A 17,591-nucleotide genomic window follows, 5' to 3' on the forward strand; every position below is an offset into this window, starting at 1 on the left:
TTAAATTTGAACTTTTGAACAACATTACAACTGTTAAGACATGGGAAACTGTTAGAGGTGATCTAAGTGCTTTTGCATTAGGGGTTGAACACAAGACCTTAGAGACCAAGAAGTGGAATGTTATGATTTAAGTGACGTGTTTGGCGTCAAGTTGGCAAGGGATGGATCTGCGATGGTTGAGTTTGATCGACGACTGGGTTACATAAGAAAAGCCTGAAGGGATTGGAAAGATGGCTCAGAGGTTAAAAGCACTGGCTGCTCTTTCAGAGGGTCCAAGTTTGGTCTGAGGTACAGCACTGCAGCTCACAGCTATCTGTAAGTACTCACAGGGTTCCAAGAGGGCCTCTGTGGACACCAGGTCCACACGTGCATGGGCATATATACAAGCAAAACATTCACACAGAGGAGAAGGTAGGGAGGGAGGAAAGAAGAAAGAAAGGTAGGGAGGGAGGAAGGAAGGAAGGGAGGGAGGAAGAAAGGAAGGGAGGGAGGAAGGGAGGAAGGGAGGGAGAAAGAAAGGAAGGGAGGGAGGAAGAAAGAGAGGGAGGGAGGAAGAAAGGAAAGGAGGGAGGAAGAAAGAGAGGGAGGGAGGAAGAAAGGAAAGGAGGGAGGAAGAAAGGGAGGGAGGGAGGAAGGAAGGGAGGGAGGAAGAAAGGAAGGGAGGGAGGAAGGGAGGAAGGAAGGGAGAAAGAAAGGAAGGGAGGGAGGAAGAAAGGAAGGGAGGGTGGAAGAAAGGAAAGGAGGGAGGAAGAAAGGGAGGGAGGGAGGAAGGAAGGGAGGGAGGAAGAAAGGAAGGGAGGGAGGAAGGGAGGAAGGGAGGAAGGGAGGGAGGGAGGGAGGAAGGAAGGAAGGAAGGAGGGAAGGAAGACTGAGGTGGGGCATTAATACAGTATACATCTAAGTGTGTCTCTGAGGATGTTTCCAGACAGAATTAACTGGGAGAAAAACCTGCGTTGAATATAAGTATATCTCTGAGTTTTATTGCTCAAAGAGACACCACAGTCATGGTGACTCTTAGGAAGGAATCACTTAATTAGGAGTGATTTCCAGTTCAGAAGTTTAGTGCATTATCATCATGGCAGGGAGCATGGAGGTGCGCGAGCAGACGTGATGCTGGAGAAGAAGATGAGAGTCTACTTATGAACTGACAGGCAGCAGCAACAGAGGGCGGGCCACTGGGCCTGGCTTGAGCTGCGGAACACTTTCATTCAAACCTCCAAAAGGTAGTACCACCTCAGGCACTCATGGGATGGTACCTGAGCTGAATTAAAACAAGCAAAACAAACAAAAACAAAGAAAGAAGTTGCATGCTGGTACTCTCTCTTCTCTATTTAGTCTGCTTAGATCTGAACAGGTAGCCTCCCGCTGACCGCCCTGCAGTGCACTTAGGAGGATGGACTCTATCCCCTGATCTGTTGGTCGAAATAAGCTTCCTCTTCTCTTACGATACTTGTCAGGGATTTTGTCATAGCAACAAAAAACTAATGCATTCTGTATCTGTGGACAATTAGCTCCAAGGCAAGTATCTTATCCATAGTATCAGAATATAACACATGACGCTCCTGTAAACTTTAAACAATGTCTGCTTTACTCACAATATTGCTCTAGGATGACTTTATCCTTTGGGATACCATAATAGTAATATATAATAATAATACATGTCATGATATAATAGTAATCCCATTGCCATTTTGAAGTTTCTTCTGCATCCTTCAGTGCTACTCGAGGTTATATTTTATAGTGCTGAGCACATTCCCAATGTTTGGATGTACCATCATTTATTTATTCGTTCACCCTTTAAAGTAAGTCTTTGTTGCTTTACAAGCTTTAGGCAGCTATGAACAAAAGCTGCTATAAATGTCACCACACCAGTTTTTGTGTGGATATGCTTTCAGCTCCTTTGAGCAGATGCCAGACAGGATGATGCTAGATGTGTGGCAAGAGTATATTTGGTTTTTTAAAGAAACTGCCACGCTGTCTTGGGAATGGCTGTGCCGTTCCTTGTTCTGTTAGTTTTATTTAGCCTCTGTCTTCTCTATCCATGTTTGCCATTTCTTCTCTTTACACTCTACTTTTAGCTCTGAGGTAGAGCTTGTGTTGCATATCAGACATTCCTATGATCTCACTTTAGATATTTTCATGTCCCCAAAGGGAACTCCATCATGGGCAGACACTTCTCATCCCTCCCTTCTTGAAGCTCCTGGCAATCAGTCCACTTTCTATGTCTGTATCATCACTTGTTCTAAAACAAAAACAAAAGGAAAAACAGAAACAAAAATACCCTTACACAGATGCATGCACAAATTGTATAACCTTTTATGCCAAGGACCAGCCTCAGCTTGGAGAGGGGTTCTGAGAAAAGGGGTGTCTGGGAGCAGCAAAACAAATGACTCAAAGTCAAATTATGAGTTACAAGCCCGTGTTCTGCTCCAGAGAGCTTTCTCTTGCTGCTATAAAAACTCTGGATAACTCATCTCTTGCAGATTAAGAGCTGAGTCTTTTATTTATTCATGATTTAGTCATTGTCCCAGGTTATTCCTTTTGATTATCATGGGATGAATCAATACCCCATGACCACAACCCCTTGATTATTACAAAGAGCCAACAAGCACTTAAAAAAAATTACATTAGAATTCAGGGATCTGTCTGCCTTTGTTAAGCATAGTTGATAAGCTAGCTGGGTAGGATCACACCCTGAAATTACCTACCATGCTTGGGCCTGAATATAAACTCCTTCTGTCCCCCCAGGCTGACCTTAAACTCAGGAATATGCCTGCCTTTGTATTTTTCTGATAAGCTGGCTCATAGTGCAATTGCCTCTGTTTTTCTAAATCCTCAAAGTCCCTCATATTGTATCCTTATATTTTTCATGGTTGAGCAATTATATATTTTTGAACTCAGTATTTTCAGTGTTCTTTCCCACAGCCTTAAGGGCTGTCCTAAAGATCACAGCATTCTAGCATTTTGCTGAGACATAGTCACAACCTAACCTCCCAGATTTGTGTCTGTCATTATCATGGAGTCATTAGCTTTGGCAGAGAGAGCACTCCTTCAAAGGAAGGAAGAACATAAAGTTATTTACACACACACACACACACACACACACATGAATGTATGTATAATATACATATATAATACCCACAGCAACCATGACACTTGTGGAGGCCCATGCCCTGCTGGGTCTGTTCCAGGGCCAGGAACCATGCCACACCATCCCTGCAATGGCCCAGCAGAACTCAGCACTTTTATGTTTGGCTTCTTCATTAATATAACAATTTCAAAGTTCATTAAGTTATAATGTGTAGCAGCATTTAGCATCTTTTCAAAGGCTATGCAATAATTCAGCGTACATATATACCACATTTCATTTGTCCATTCATCAGCTGGTAAACACATAGGTTATCTCCACTTTTCAGATGGTATCTTCTCGGTGTCCTTTCTGGAGAAAGTGTCAGCAGCTTTTAAATAAATAAACTTTTAACATATTTTTTTGGAAAGTTAAATTCTCCATAATTGCATAAATACACTCACGAAACCTGCCTTGCTGAGTTTAGATGCATAGGTTGACAATTCCTTCAAAGTATTTTGAAATGTTCTTTTTATTGAGAGGCTGAGCTGCCCTCTGTTATTCTTTGCACGTTTTCTACAACTTTTTCTATATGGTTTTCTGTGTGCTGCCTTAGGTTATCGGCAATTCTGTGAATGCTGTTCGTCAGCTCTCTGTAGTTTCCGTCTGGAGCCCCTTTTACTAATGTGCTGAATTTTTCATTCCGTCCTAGTTTCTTGGTATCTATCATTTTTCAACTGTTCACCACTGTGCACTGAATTCTGGGCAATTTCCTCAAATCTGTCTTCTAGTTTGCCCATAGAAGTATCTCAAAGGAAATGGATATTTTAAAATTAAGTGGGATATATATATACATATATAAATACATATACATATACATATACATTCATACACACACACACATATATATATATACATATATATCAACAAACGGGAAATACATTAGTAAATGCAAGTGTCAGATTTCTGTTAACACTAGTCATAAATTTATATATTAATATTTCCCAAGATTTTTCTCTAAGTTAAATTTATTGCATCCCGATTGAATTTGTTCATCCCCACCTGAGAATAGTAGCAACAATGTATCAATTAGTTTCCCTACCACCATGACAACACTGGCAGGAGCTACTTAAAGGGGGAAGGATTTATTTTGCCTCTCAGCTCCAGGGTACTTCGTCTCATCATGTTGGAGGAAGCATAGAAGACGACTCCATCATGGTGGGAGTGTGGGGCAGAGAAAGAGACAGAACTGAAGCAGATAGGGTAATCTAGGTCCTACCCCTCATGGTCTTTATCCTCCAGCCAGACTCCACATTCTACAATATCTCCAAAAAGAATTACCCGTTGGGAGCTGCCACTCTTGGGCCCGTGGGGGACATTTCACAGCTGAACCATTAACTCAGAGTAAGTTCCCACTAGTGGTTGGCTTTGTTTCCCAAGTGCTGTGTGTTAAATGTTTTGGTCCTCAGAATGGCAATATTTGGGAGGGGGTTCTGTTGACCTTTGGAAGGAGGGGCCTTGTGGGAAGGTCACTGAGTGGTGTCCCCAGAAAGGACTGTAGGGGACTGGTTCCCCTACCCTCACTCTTTGTTTTTTTCCATGCAACGGTAAGTTTGTTCCAGTGTTGCCAGTAGCACCATGCCAGAGGCTTAAAAACAATGGGTTTGCCCAACCTAAAATGGATTTTCTAAGACCATGAGCAAGAATAGACTTTTTCATTTATAAGTCAATTACCTATTTTGTTAAGAGTTTAAAAGCTGACCACAGTCATATTTAATTTTTTTTGGCGGGAAGAGGAGGATTCAAATTTACAATGACTTTAAAAGAACCAGGTTTAGTGACCTTACAGGTTATGCAGGAACGTGTAATAACCACCTGTAAATACCATTTAATTCTGGTTAGATTAAGTCTGATATATGTGATCTAATGACGATGAAATCCTCAGCTGCAATCAGAAATTTCATTTTCTTATTGTCAATGGGCCCTGATAAAGTTTTATCCCACTAAAGATGTCTAGATCATTATTTATTCGATATGTCACATGACTCCTAGTAATTACAAACACCCTGCTTTCCCCTGGCTGGTTTATTGAAATTAGTTATAAAGAAATGAGTTAGTGAAGCAAAGTAACATAGCCTAATTCTTTCTGTCCCACAGAACCCAGGTGACATCCGAGAATCAATCTTGTGGACTACACTAGCTGACCTTTTGTCTGGTCAAATCAATGCCTCACGTCTCTTAAATTAGCAGAATTTTTGTCAATTACAGAGAAAATAAAATAAAGCCAAGACAATCTTAGGGGGAAAAAGTTATTTCACGTCTTAATAATGGAGTTATAAGCCCGGGTCAGAAACACAGGGGGGAAACTCTTACTTTTCACAGAGCTGTGTGGCCTCATTTCTGGCATTTCTGGGATGTCTTGGCAAATAGCGGCACCCATAGCAAACATTTCATTAAGAACGAAGTTCAAAATATCAGCACTGATAACTATTATGGTGTTTTAATTTTATTTGAAATAGCAAAATTATAGCCTCCCCCCTTTTTTTCTTCTTGGTGCCAGAATGTTCTTTAAATGCTTCACAGTGATCTGTATTCTGTGTTACTGGCCTGTGATCTCTTGGTGGGCCAGTCTTTCCAGGTACAGACAGGATGTGATAACAGCGGAATGTACAGAACTAGTCAAAGTCTTTCCCAGCCCTGACTTTGAACTCAACCGTATTCTCTTATCTTCAAAACATATTCAGAACCAGACAGATATAGAGCTAGTGTGTGACTGAAAAGGACCACAGACCCAGAGCTGGTTTTGAACATAGTAGGGATTATAGTCAACCCCTGATTGAAATAATGCGATTTTCTCTTCCATGCAGGGACTCATGCCTGACTTGGGCATGATGTACTTCTGACATTAGCGATCAGCCACACCGACTGATCTAGGTCAACAAATCACTGTAGAGATGACATAAAAGGCCCGTGGGTAGGTGGACGCCCCACCCCACTCCAAAATAGCTAGATTCTTATAAATATATCTATCCATCTATGAGCAGTTAGGAGAGAAAGACTCGATGTGTGCTAACTGTCAAATTGTTGTTGGTATTTATGCGCACAGAACTAACTAGATAGCTCATGTTGTTAACAATTGATCACAGTGTTTACTATTTCTTTCAACTGTTTTATACATTTGAAGAATTTCAAACTAAAATGGAAAAAAAAAAAACAACTACTTTTCAGGCTCAGTGAAATTAAGAATATGGGTTCCCTTAAAAATCGTGAGTTTAGTGGGAGATAACAAGAAATACAAAGAAAGCCGGTGGAGCCAAGAAAAGATGCTCAGGAGAAAAATAAAATCATGGCTCAACTTCAAACCACATGTAGACACGACCCGAGGAGAACACGGGATATGTAAGGAAAGTGTTTGGAGAGAGGAGATCCGGAAGTCGGGCGACTCAAGGAAGCAGGCTTCGGGTGCTCCTCATCCAGCCATACAATCATTTGGGATTTATTCAGCAACTGCTAAAGATTAGGCCCTAGTCCCTCAAGAAGCCCAGAGGAGCAGAGACAGCAGACACACCACACCTGTGAAGTGTGGATGGCAGGTACTTTGTAGAGGTGAAACCAAGGTGTTGGGAGAGCTCTGCTCCCCCTGGTGGCTCCAGAGGAGAACACAGTCATTGTCTTCACCGTCTTCAGGATGCTGGAGTCTCTGCTGTGTTCACAAGGTTCTCTCCCCTGTGTCCCACTCCCTCTGCCTTCCTGGTGACAGGACATGAGTGGTGACATTTGGGGCCCACCTGCATGACTTAGGAGAGCCTTTCCTAATCAACGACATTTGCAAAGTCTTTTTTACGTCAGTTTGCAGCTGATGTAGGGGTTAGGTGTGGGTTCCTTTAGGAGGATAGTAGAGGGCATGCCTCCACACAACCTAACTTCTTCATCTGTTACAGGTCTCAACTGTTTCCCATAGGGCCACAGGCTAGGCACCAAACCTTCAACACATGAGCCTTCAGGAACCTGTGAAATCCAGGCTATCAGAAGTGCAGAGACAGTGGGCAGGAGAACAAGGGATACGAGACTAACTTGGAGAGAGCTTTCAGGGCTTTAAGCAGGAGCAATGAGAATCTTAATTGCAACAGTCATTCAGAAACTATATCCATAGCAGGAAACACCAGCCATGATGTAGACTCTGTGATTCGTCTTAGATTACTGGAGGGATTAGGCTGGTCTTCCTACTAACCTCCCTGACTCTTGAGATAATGGATTGTCAGTAGAACCAATCTGAAACAGGGCTAAAGCTATGATCTCATATGTGAGGAATAAGAGAAAACGTATGTCAGGAATAGAATTTTAATGTGTTATCTGACTTATTGTATGCTCTAGATACTTGCTATATGCTATAGGACTATTACATTCCTATTCTAAGAACGGCTCGTGATGTTGGATCCAAATCTTGTGCTTACAGACATCCACAGAAAAGACCAGGGCTACACAACACGGTAACATTGCTACATAGAGTTCTGTGCCAATTTCTAATCAACCTTAAAACCTCTGCAGACAACCCAACACGTTGCCTTCCCAAGCAATTAAGAACTATTACATTTTATCTTTTACTAAGGAACACATTTCTTTCCACCATTGTACATTCCTCATTAAATAATAAGCAACTCCCCTCCCCCAACAACTCAGACAAGGATTAGCTTTATTTTTATAAGAATGTTATCAGGGTTTTCACTTCTGAGAAACTGGAGTTTCAGGAGAACAAAAAGCAGTGTATTTAGAAACTCGATGGTAGGACACTTGGAGAGAGAGGGGGAGGGAGGGAGGGAGGCAGGGAAGGAGGGAGACAGACAGACAGATGAGAAAAGGCAGGTTCTAGCTCAGGAAACCTTAAACTGGGTTCTATACTCTTGGTAAAGAATCAGGACTACAGCCACTTCTGCAGGTCCAACCCAGGTATGGGATGGAACAACCACACTAAAGCTGGATGCTGTGAGCCTGCTCGGCTGCAAGGCCTTCCTGTTCACCTGCCTGGGTTTCCAGACCACATGCTTCTTTGTGGAACAATGTCTGCCTTAAACTGCAGAAGGGGTTTGCCACAGCTCTTCCTGAACACGGAGCTCTGACTCTATCAGATGCCAGCCACGGGCGAGCTTCCGCCTTGAGTTTGGGGGGGGGGTATGATGCTGCCCCTCACTGTCTGATCTCTGCCAAAGCCTTCGGAGGCTCTTACACCCATTAGATCAAATCTTTCCAAGCTAAGGTAGGGGTCAAGCTTGAGTTTTCTGTATGCCTTTTACACCGTGGTAAGGGCTCTTGCTGCCTCTAAGAGGCCGTGCTCAGGGACAGAATAATTTCTCTACCCCAGCTCCTATTCTAGCAAAATGCTTCTCTCCCACTGGCCCAGTAGCAATGTCATAACAAATCTCATAGTCACCGTGCATAGGTTACCAATAGTGCTTATCAATAATGGCTCTGCGTGTAAATCACAGGTGTTCTCCACGTGAACATGGTATGGCTTGAATCTGACCCACCAGGAACTATTCATTTCTCCACCACTGTGTCCCAGGCAGCCTCAGTCAAAGGTGTCTCATATTTCCTTTCTGTTCCCAGTCTCTGATTCACGGTCACATACGGGACTTCGTTAGTTCCGGAAGTTTCAGATAAGGAGTCGGTCGCAGAATATAAACAAAGATCACTCCTTCGAATGTTGTTTAAGTGCTTCTAACCTTTTTTTTTCTTTTATTGTGGATTTACAATTTGTACAGATAACGTTATGGTTTAAGGACAGAAAGCAGAAACGCTTAAATAGCGCAGATTAACACCCTTCACTTCAAATGCTTATCATCCTGACACTGAAGAAGTTTGAAATGTACTCTTCGCTATTTCAAACGTGCATTGCATTCTTAGCTATGTTTATCCCTGTGTAACGAGCTCAATCCAGCCTTCCTCCTCCTGAGACTCTGCGTGTTTTGGCCACCGTCACCCGGGTCTTTCTACCTCCCAGTCCGTACAGTCAGCACTGTGCTTTCTGCCTTAGGAGTTTGGTTGTTTTAGATTCCACACGTAAGTGAGAACATGTGCTATTTGTCTTTCTACGGCTGTCTTATTTCACTGAGAAGAATGTTCTCTAATTCCATGCCGCGGAAAGTGACAGAATTTCTTTCCCTTTTAAGGCTTACTAACTGTTTATATTAACTCCATTTCCTTTACCTGGTCATCTGTCAGGGAACATATATGTCGGCTCTCTGACTTGACTATTGTGACTAATGTCACAACAAGCTTGAGAGGCAGCGCAGGTATCTGTGTCTTCAACATACTGCTCCCGATCTCTTGGGTAAATACCGAGAAGTGAGAGGGCTGAGTCATATGATAATGCTATTTTTGGAGGGTTTTTTTTTTCCCTTTGGGGAGGTGGTAATTTTTCAAGTATTTCTAAAGCATTTATATTCTATCTTTCTGTTTCCATTCCTTTCCCTCTTCCCACATACAAGTTCAAACATGTTACAAAAGTACAGCTACATTTCAAGAACACACTGCATGTCTTCTGACTTTGCTGGTCCTGCGTGCGCCATCCTGTTGAAAAGGGTTCTCTGCTTGTTACTTTTACCCGGTACCCTGATCATTTAAATTGGGCCCCCACTGTTGATTGGCTTACAAAGCTTCTCTCATTATTTTTTATTCCATCAACAGAAAAGATATGAGGCTTTTCTAGAAGGTATTTGGCAGGAAAGGGGATCAGCCTAGAACTAAGACATAGCCTGGAGACGTCCTAGTAAAAATAATTTAGAAAAAGAATCCTACAGCCTAAGCTTCTACAGAGATTAATTACTTCTTGGGTACCAGCCAATGGACAAGGACATTACATGGGCAGCAGTACTCATGGTGAGCTAGAATACAGGAAGGGAAGAAATGAATGAACTGAGGTATACATGAGCCCAAAGGCTCCTCATGGGAGTCTTGTACCCATCTGGTGGGGACAGCTACTCAAACCATTCAATACCTTCTCTTACTTACAGGACCTCTGGTTCTTGAAGAACCCAGCCTTCCCAAGGAGACTGGTGTATTTCCAGCCTAGCACCCCTGGCTGTGCCTATTGGGAACTTTCTATGCGTGTGGGACTTTGCTATTCCATATGTATGATTTTATTCTTATAACATCCACGTATGGTATGCACGCCGTTATCAATCATTTTGGTAGAGAATGCCAAGAAACAGGGACACGGAGAAGCCAATCGCCACACCCAGTCAAAGGGGCTCTGCTTTAGAAACTACCCAAACCAACCGTGTTCTACACAAAAACAGCTTCAGGAATGCCATCCCTACAGGATGTGTTCCCAGGGCCAGTTTTAACAACCACAAAAGTTTTAGAAAGAAATTAGCAATACTCTCCCTCCTGTCAAAAAAAGAAAAGAATAAAAAACCAACCAACCACCACCACCAAAACACTGCCCTGACTTTGCGGCAATCACTTTCTGGTTTTTCCTGGTAAGGTAGCATCACAGCATTCAAATGCTGTCTTTCCACCTTTTTATGTTTTACTTCTATTTGAATCAACATCTTCTCCTGCTCCCTTCCTCTTATAAAAGTGATTTTTAAAGAAAGGAGGACATATGAATCGGTAACTCGGCCAACTTTCCTACAGCCTAGGAATGCCAATATTATAATTACTTAGGCAATGTAAATATTATAATTAGCTTGTGTGAGCTGAGCCACAGGAGGGTGTCAGGTGAACTTCAATGCAAACATCTGGTCTGCAAGTTCACAAGAGCACTAAGACTCTAACAAAAAATCCTTCCTTTCCTTCTTAAAACAAAAGCTTCAATAAAATTGTTTGATGCTTTGTATACTTACTGCTAAAAAAAGAGTCTGATAAAGGAAAAGTGCCATATTAGGCATATAAAAGATGTTTACAAATCAGTTAGTATAAACCAAAGAAAATTTTACAACAAAAAAAAAGATTTATTTTTAGAAAGAATATGAAAATGACCAGCTGTTTCTACCCAGGTTTTGAGTATTTAAAAAAAGGTGATCACCTTCTTTCTTCTGGAGAGTGTGTGGTCACTGGTAGAGAAGAAATGGGTGTTGGCAAAGCAACATTAACGAGGGTGTGGAGAAACTCAGCTGCAGGCTTCCGTAAGCACAGTGAGAAGAGCCGCGTTCATTTCCCTTCCTGTTTACTCCGAGCACCAGATTCTTTTAAAGCTTCATTTCTAGCAATGGCCTTTAGGCATGGACTAAGAACAGCTTCGCTGCTGAGCCTACGTTCTTGCTGCACATTGGTGGACCAAGTTATTCAACGTAAAGTCACTTACATGAGCAGCGGGAATGATGTGTACCTCATAACAGCTACAAAGTGTCACCCAGTAAATAACAAATGTCTCTCCACCTTGCCTCTTTCTTGCCAAGTTGTATCAGTTTCCTTTAAATATGTTGACGTTTAAAAATTTAAGCAGTTGCAAATCTGACTTCAAATAAAGGACATTAAAATTTCTGAATCTTCATCTCATCCTATGCAGAATAACCCTTATAACCATGACCTTGTGAACCTCAGCAATCCATAAATGTAAGGACCTAAGACCCAAACCCTCCTTGGCCGAAATTCTCAACCTCCTCTTTCCTGTTCTCTCCTTCATCTTCCTATTCTGGTTTTATATTCAGCACACAGTAGGAGTGAATCTGAAGATCCTTAATGTAATCACATCAGCAAGGAGACTGTGGCTCCGGGCAATGAAGTGATTTATACAAGTATAATCAGCTAGTCAACAACGATCAAGACAACAGTCCCAATCACTGGCTGGAAACCAGATGTTTAGAGCTGTCAACGGCTTGAAAAGGGGGGCGAGCAAAAGGAAGGGCCAGAGTGGGAGGTTCACTGTGATCCTGTGGGGGAAAATACTAGAACCTGGGTTTGTATTTTAATTTTGTTGCATGTATATTTTATGTGTGGTCTGCTTGTATATGTGGGAGTTTGTGTGTGTGTGTGTGTGCGTGTGTGTATGTGTGTGTGTGTGTGTGTGTGTGTGTGTGTGTGTGTGTGTGTGCGCGTGCATATGCTATGCATATGAAGGCCCGAATGTCATTTGTCTTTCTTGATCACTTTCCACCTTATATATGGATTCATGCTGTCTTGGCTCAAGCCTAGAACTTGCCAGTTTAGCTAGTCTTCCTGTCCTGCTTGCTCTGAAGAATCTCAGCTTTCAGAGTGCTAGAATTACAGGAGGCCACCTTAACCACCTAGTGTTTACATTCTGGACCCCCAACCTTTAGTCCTCCTGGTTTCAAGGCTCTACCTACTCACAAATCCTCAGGCCTGACTCTGAAGCTCTAATGTTTGAGATGATAGAAACTTGAAATTGTAGAGCTAATTTCATTTTTAAAATGTATTCCTTGAAACACAACCTTAATTCCCAACTTAAAAACCTGAATCATTCTTTCAAATAAAGGCACTTCTTTAAGGTTCTTAGGTTTGACCTTTGATAAGCCTTTGGTTCTTATTTGACTAAGTAAAGTGTGTATATATGTATGAGTAAACAGTGTATTTTAAAGATGACTTTTAGATAGTGAACATCACGCTATGGTATAGTTTTAATCTAAAACACCATTTTGATCTCATTGTTTACACTTAGGCGAGGCTGTGTGAACCCTGCACGATTATATGTACCTTATGCATTCAGAAGCCCATGGGGGCCAGAAGAAACTATCAGATCTCCTGAAACTAAAGTTACAGGTAGGAGGTTTTGAGCCATACGGTGGGTGCTGGGAACCGAACCCATGTCCTCTGCTAGAGCAGCAAATGCTCTTGACTGCTGAGTCATCTCTCTAGTCCCAGCCAACCTCATCTTTAAATGATGGTAATATATTAAATGCTCAAACTTCTCTAAAGGCCAAACACGACACATCCTATCTATGCAACAGAGCTGGCCCACTTCTGGCCAGTTTCAAGCCTCTTCCTCCTGTTATATTCTAATTTAGATTCTGTGTGTGTATGTGTGTGTGTGTGTGTGTGTGTGTTGTTGTTGTTGTTGTTGTAGAAAACATCTCATCATGGAAGCTGTAAATATGTTTGGCCCAGGGTGTGGTACTGTTTGTAGGTGTGGCCTTGTTGGAGTAGGTGTGTCACTATTTGTGTGGGCTTTAAGACCCTCATCCTAGCTGCCTGGAAGTCAGTCTTCCCCTAGCAGCCTTCAGAACAAGAGGTAGAACTCTCAGCTCCTCCAGCACCATGCCTGCCTAGATGCTGCCATGCTTCCTGCCACAAAGATAATGGACTGAACCTCTGGACTTGTAAGCAAGCCCCAATTAAATGTTGTCCTTTATTAGTTGTCGAGGTCATGGTTTCTCTTCACGGCAATGAAACCCTCACTAAGACACCATCTGTCCACACATCCGCACTTGCAAATGTTCACTGCAATGAGTGCAGTGAGTCATTGGTCTGGCTCAGGATCTCTGGCTTCTGTGACATCATCAATGTGACATCATCAATGTGACATCATCAATGTGACATCATCAATGTGACATAATCAATGTGACATCATCCATACTGGATCCTCACCAGGACTCCTTCCAGTCATCCTGCTGTTGCCCTGTGTCATGGAGACCCTGTGGCCTTGGAACAGCAGGACTGGCCCTTTCAAATGTCCCAAGCATTTGCAGATGATATAGATTTTGGAGTGGGCCGACTCAGAGCCCTAGATCTCGGCCTGGTGGTGCTGAGTTGCTCAGCCCACTAGCTCCCCCTTATCCACACTACAAGGGCAAGCTTTCCAGCCCTACTCCAGTTAGGCCACTCAGTGCCTCCATCGGCAGAAGGCTGGTCAGCTCTCCCACATCCATGACCCCAGGGCCAGCTCTCCCGACTGCTGCAGGTGGTAAGGAGCAATGGGGGGGGCATCATTCCCACACCAATGCCACCTCACAGCAGAGGAGAGGCAGGGCCAGCTGTCCTATGCTCTCGCCCTTGGGGCTGGCTCACCTACACCCCCTTGACCAGGGCGGGCCCTTCTGTTCTGCCCAGGCAAGGTGCAGGATCTGCTTCCAGAGAGCTGCCATCAGCGAGAGATAAGGCCAGCTCTACCGAGCACAGAAGCCAATGAAGGGCAGGCCCAGTTCTGCACAGCCCCTGGACATCCACATGGTCCAGGCAGTTGCTCCTACCAGGGACATCTCCATGTTCTCTAGTGGTAATATGAGACATGGATCTAACACAGATCCCTGCTGCTGCATAGACCCAGACCCATCAGACATGGCCCTCAGCAGCTGCTCAGGCTGGGACCTCACCATGGCCCCAGGTGGCAGGGCTGGCCACTCACAGCAGGCTCCTCCTCTCCACCCTCCCGGTCCATCTCGTGAGAGCCCAAGCTGCTCACTTTTCTCTCTCTCCCCTCTGAGCACCACATGCTCACACACCGAGGTGGCTCCTGCTGCAGGCTGGTCACACGGCTGGCAGGCACGTGGGTATCATGGAATGGAGGGGCGTAAGTGAGTGTCTATGGCCCACCTGTGCTGTGCGCTGGAGGAAGGTCACTGGGTGGCACGGTGGTCACAGGTCTGTCTTTCTCCTCCTGTGCTGTGCTGCCCGGGTTTGGTTTCATCTGATTCTCATGAGTCCCAGGCACAAAGCAGCTTTGAGCAGCAAGCCAGGCATCAAGCTAAGATGAACAGGACATCTGTTCTGCCCTTGACTGACAAAAGAATAGTGCCACCAACACATTGTCTCTTTGCCCATTGTCAGGGGTACTTTTTATTTTTAATTTGATTTGTTTTAACTTTTGGGCTGCCTGACCCAACTCCCCAATGGCTCCTGGTTGTCTGATAGATAAAACTTTAACTTCCTTACTCTTCCCTTGAGACAGTCTGGGACCAGACCTAAGCCCTATTCCCACCTATGGTCTCCATCTCCCCTAACCACCACATCTACCACTGGACCAGACTGTAGGCATGGAAATTTCTAAAAAGCAGAGCTGTTCCTTGTCACTGAGGTTCCCCTTTCCTAAAATGTCCTCTACCTGAACATTCTTATCATAAAGTCCACCCATCCTAAGTGTCCAGCTGAGTCCCTGACCTGATATCCCTCTGAAAGCTGCTGTGGGCTTCTGCAGGCTTTTATATCTTTCACATGATACCACGTACCCCGATTGGGAGTTACAGACATCTTCTTAGTCACCTAATAACATTCCTGACCGAAAGGATTGGGTCTCAGACCACACTGAATATTTTCACAGTGCTTAAAACATTAACTAGCCTTTTGTCACAAAAAATGTGTGTGGATATGACATTACCATGCAGGTAGAACTCTGCCACACCTAACCTTCCATAACAGCTCCCTCCCACCCCTTTTCAAGTGGGACAGGATCTCAGTGCAAACTGTAGTGGTTTCTTAGACGCTTGCCCACAGCAGCTAAGGTGTCAGCTTAGGAGTTCCAATTAGCATCTTCTGGACACACCCTCCTGATGTAAGGCTGTGTACTAGAAAGGGCACGTTAAGCCTTGCAAACCTGTGTCACATGATAATCTGTGCTTGAGAGAGCCAAGACAACCAAGAATTCCAGGAAATGATAAAGAAAACTCATGACTACGTAAGTTCTCCAGGGAAAACAATGCCTTCCTGTTTTGGATGATCACATTTACTAGCTATAATATTTCACCAAGAGTACACCATTCGTTCTTAAACTTTTATTGGAAATGTGTCTACTGCGGGCATAACATATGCTAAGGAAATCTTGATGAACAGAAAGTCTGTTCTTTGGAATTCCTCAGTGGAAGCAAAGAGAAAGAGGCTCAGTGTTTGAACAATGGCCCTTCCCCATTTTGTTACTTTTTGTGCCATAAGAGACTTAAAGCAATAATCTTTCCTGGGCTGAAAATTAATAAGGTGGACTAAACTTATTTATTCTTTATACAAATCACCTCCAAGTTCAGAAACGAACATTCAACGCACTCTTCAAGCATAAAAGGGATCCAGTCCTTTGGTTAGTGGTTAGAATCTCCCACTTGGGACAATAGCAACGTTTTATAGATGTATTCCTGCAAAGGAAAAAGATCCGCGGCTTTGTTCATGCAGAAGAACAAAGTAACAGGCTTAGGAAAACTAGAGCAAGCCTGAAGCTACCGCATCAAAGCTGACTTGCTCCACTTGGAGGAATATAAACGCCAGAGGGAGGCAGGGCTGGGCAGAGCTTTGCTCTTCTCCCTGATCTTGGGGTCATCAAAAGGGGGTGGGGGCACCTCTAATCCTCTTTCATGCTCTTAAACTTTTATTGCCAGCACAAGCCAGTGTTGATAGGCTGAGTGTTTTCCCAAAGGGTGAGCAAAAACCGCAGCCTGAGAATATCAGGGAAGGTCGGTGCTGAGATGCTGAGACCTTGGGGACACAACTCTGCATACAACTGACATTGGGAGCCCCTTAATGAGTATCTGCTTCTGAGAAGAGTGCTGCCTTTTTTAACAGTGAAAGGAAACGGGTGAAAATAAGTGCAAACGCACCTCCACGGGGGGCCCCCAGATCCTTGCAGGAGGGGAGGAAAGCTGAGGGGGAGGTGAGAACCTTGGGGACCCAAAGGCCCAAGAGCGAGGCCAGGGAGCAACCCGAGGGTCTGCCGCCCCCCCGGAGGGCGGACAGGGTGACCGAGTGTCGGCGTCACGAGTCGGCTCTGCCCACTGGCTGGGGCGCGCGCGGGGCCTGGCAGGATGGCGCCGGGGCCTGGCCTGCGCTGCGGTGCGCGGGCGGCCTTACCTGGTTTCTGCGATACCAGGCGCTCGACAGCGAGCCGTTGCCCGGGCCTGGCGCCCAGTACGTGAAGTTCTGAGACAGCTCGTCTAGGACGCCCGGGGCGTCGTCCACGGGGCCCGTGGGCGCCGGCGCCGCCATGGGGACTCGCTCCGCGCGCTGGGGACTCGGCCTCCCGCAGCCGCAGCCACTTCCTGCCGGTCACCCGGCTCCTGCGCACGCAGGTGCGGTCGCTCCCTCCCCGGTGCCTACACCTGTCAGCGCACGGATGACATCACCTGCCCTGCCTCCGGGACCTGCCCTGCACGTAGCAAATGTTTGTCCAAGCGCACGGAGCAGAGGAGCTATGGGTTAATCCAGAGAGTGACCGTCGCCGCCCCGGGCAGTCCCAGATCTCGCGTGTGTAAGGTTTAAAATGGCCCACATATGGAAAGAAGAGAAAAAGTCATAATCTCCCTCTCCCCCGATAGTGGGAATTAAGAGCCCAGCCCCTGATTGATCGTTAGGAACTATTCGCAGAATAGAGAAGGGATATCGATATCTATGGCAGCTGGGCTGTCAGATTCACAAAGGGCTGCCGAAAAGTTGTCAGCTGCTGCATTGGATGATTTAAGTTGGGACAGAAATGTTAGGAACAACCCTAAGAACTCATACCGGATGTTCTAGTCTGACTTGTTTTAAACCCTGTTTCACTCCGAAGATCTCTGCAGCCGCGTCTGTCACTTTGAACATTCTGTGGGTTTTGTGCTATTACAGGAGGTGTCTGCGCTGGGGGTTTGTTTTCAGGGCACTGAGACTCTTTAAG

At 44.6% G+C, this 17,591-nt stretch overlaps 1 protein-coding gene across 2 annotated transcripts in view; it reads right to left on the reverse strand.

Annotated features, from left to right (window-relative positions):
* Positions 1–16,935, reverse strand: part of NIPAL2 (NIPA like domain containing 2) — an 84,483-nt gene extending 67,548 nt beyond the window's left edge. For both annotated transcript variants that reach the window (XM_080909486.1, XM_080909485.1), the window contains exon 1: positions 16,793–16,935. In XM_080909486.1, the coding sequence (XP_080765612.1) occupies positions 16,793–16,927 (135 nt within the window). In that variant the 5' untranslated portion in view covers positions 16,928–16,935. The remainder of the gene's footprint in view (positions 1–16,792) is intronic.
* Positions 16,936–17,591: the final 656 nt, after the last annotated feature.

The sequence above is a fragment of the Micromys minutus genome (assembly GCF_963924665.1).
Source record: "Micromys minutus genome assembly, chromosome: 33".
NCBI lineage: Eukaryota > Metazoa > Chordata > Mammalia > Rodentia > Muridae > Micromys > Micromys minutus.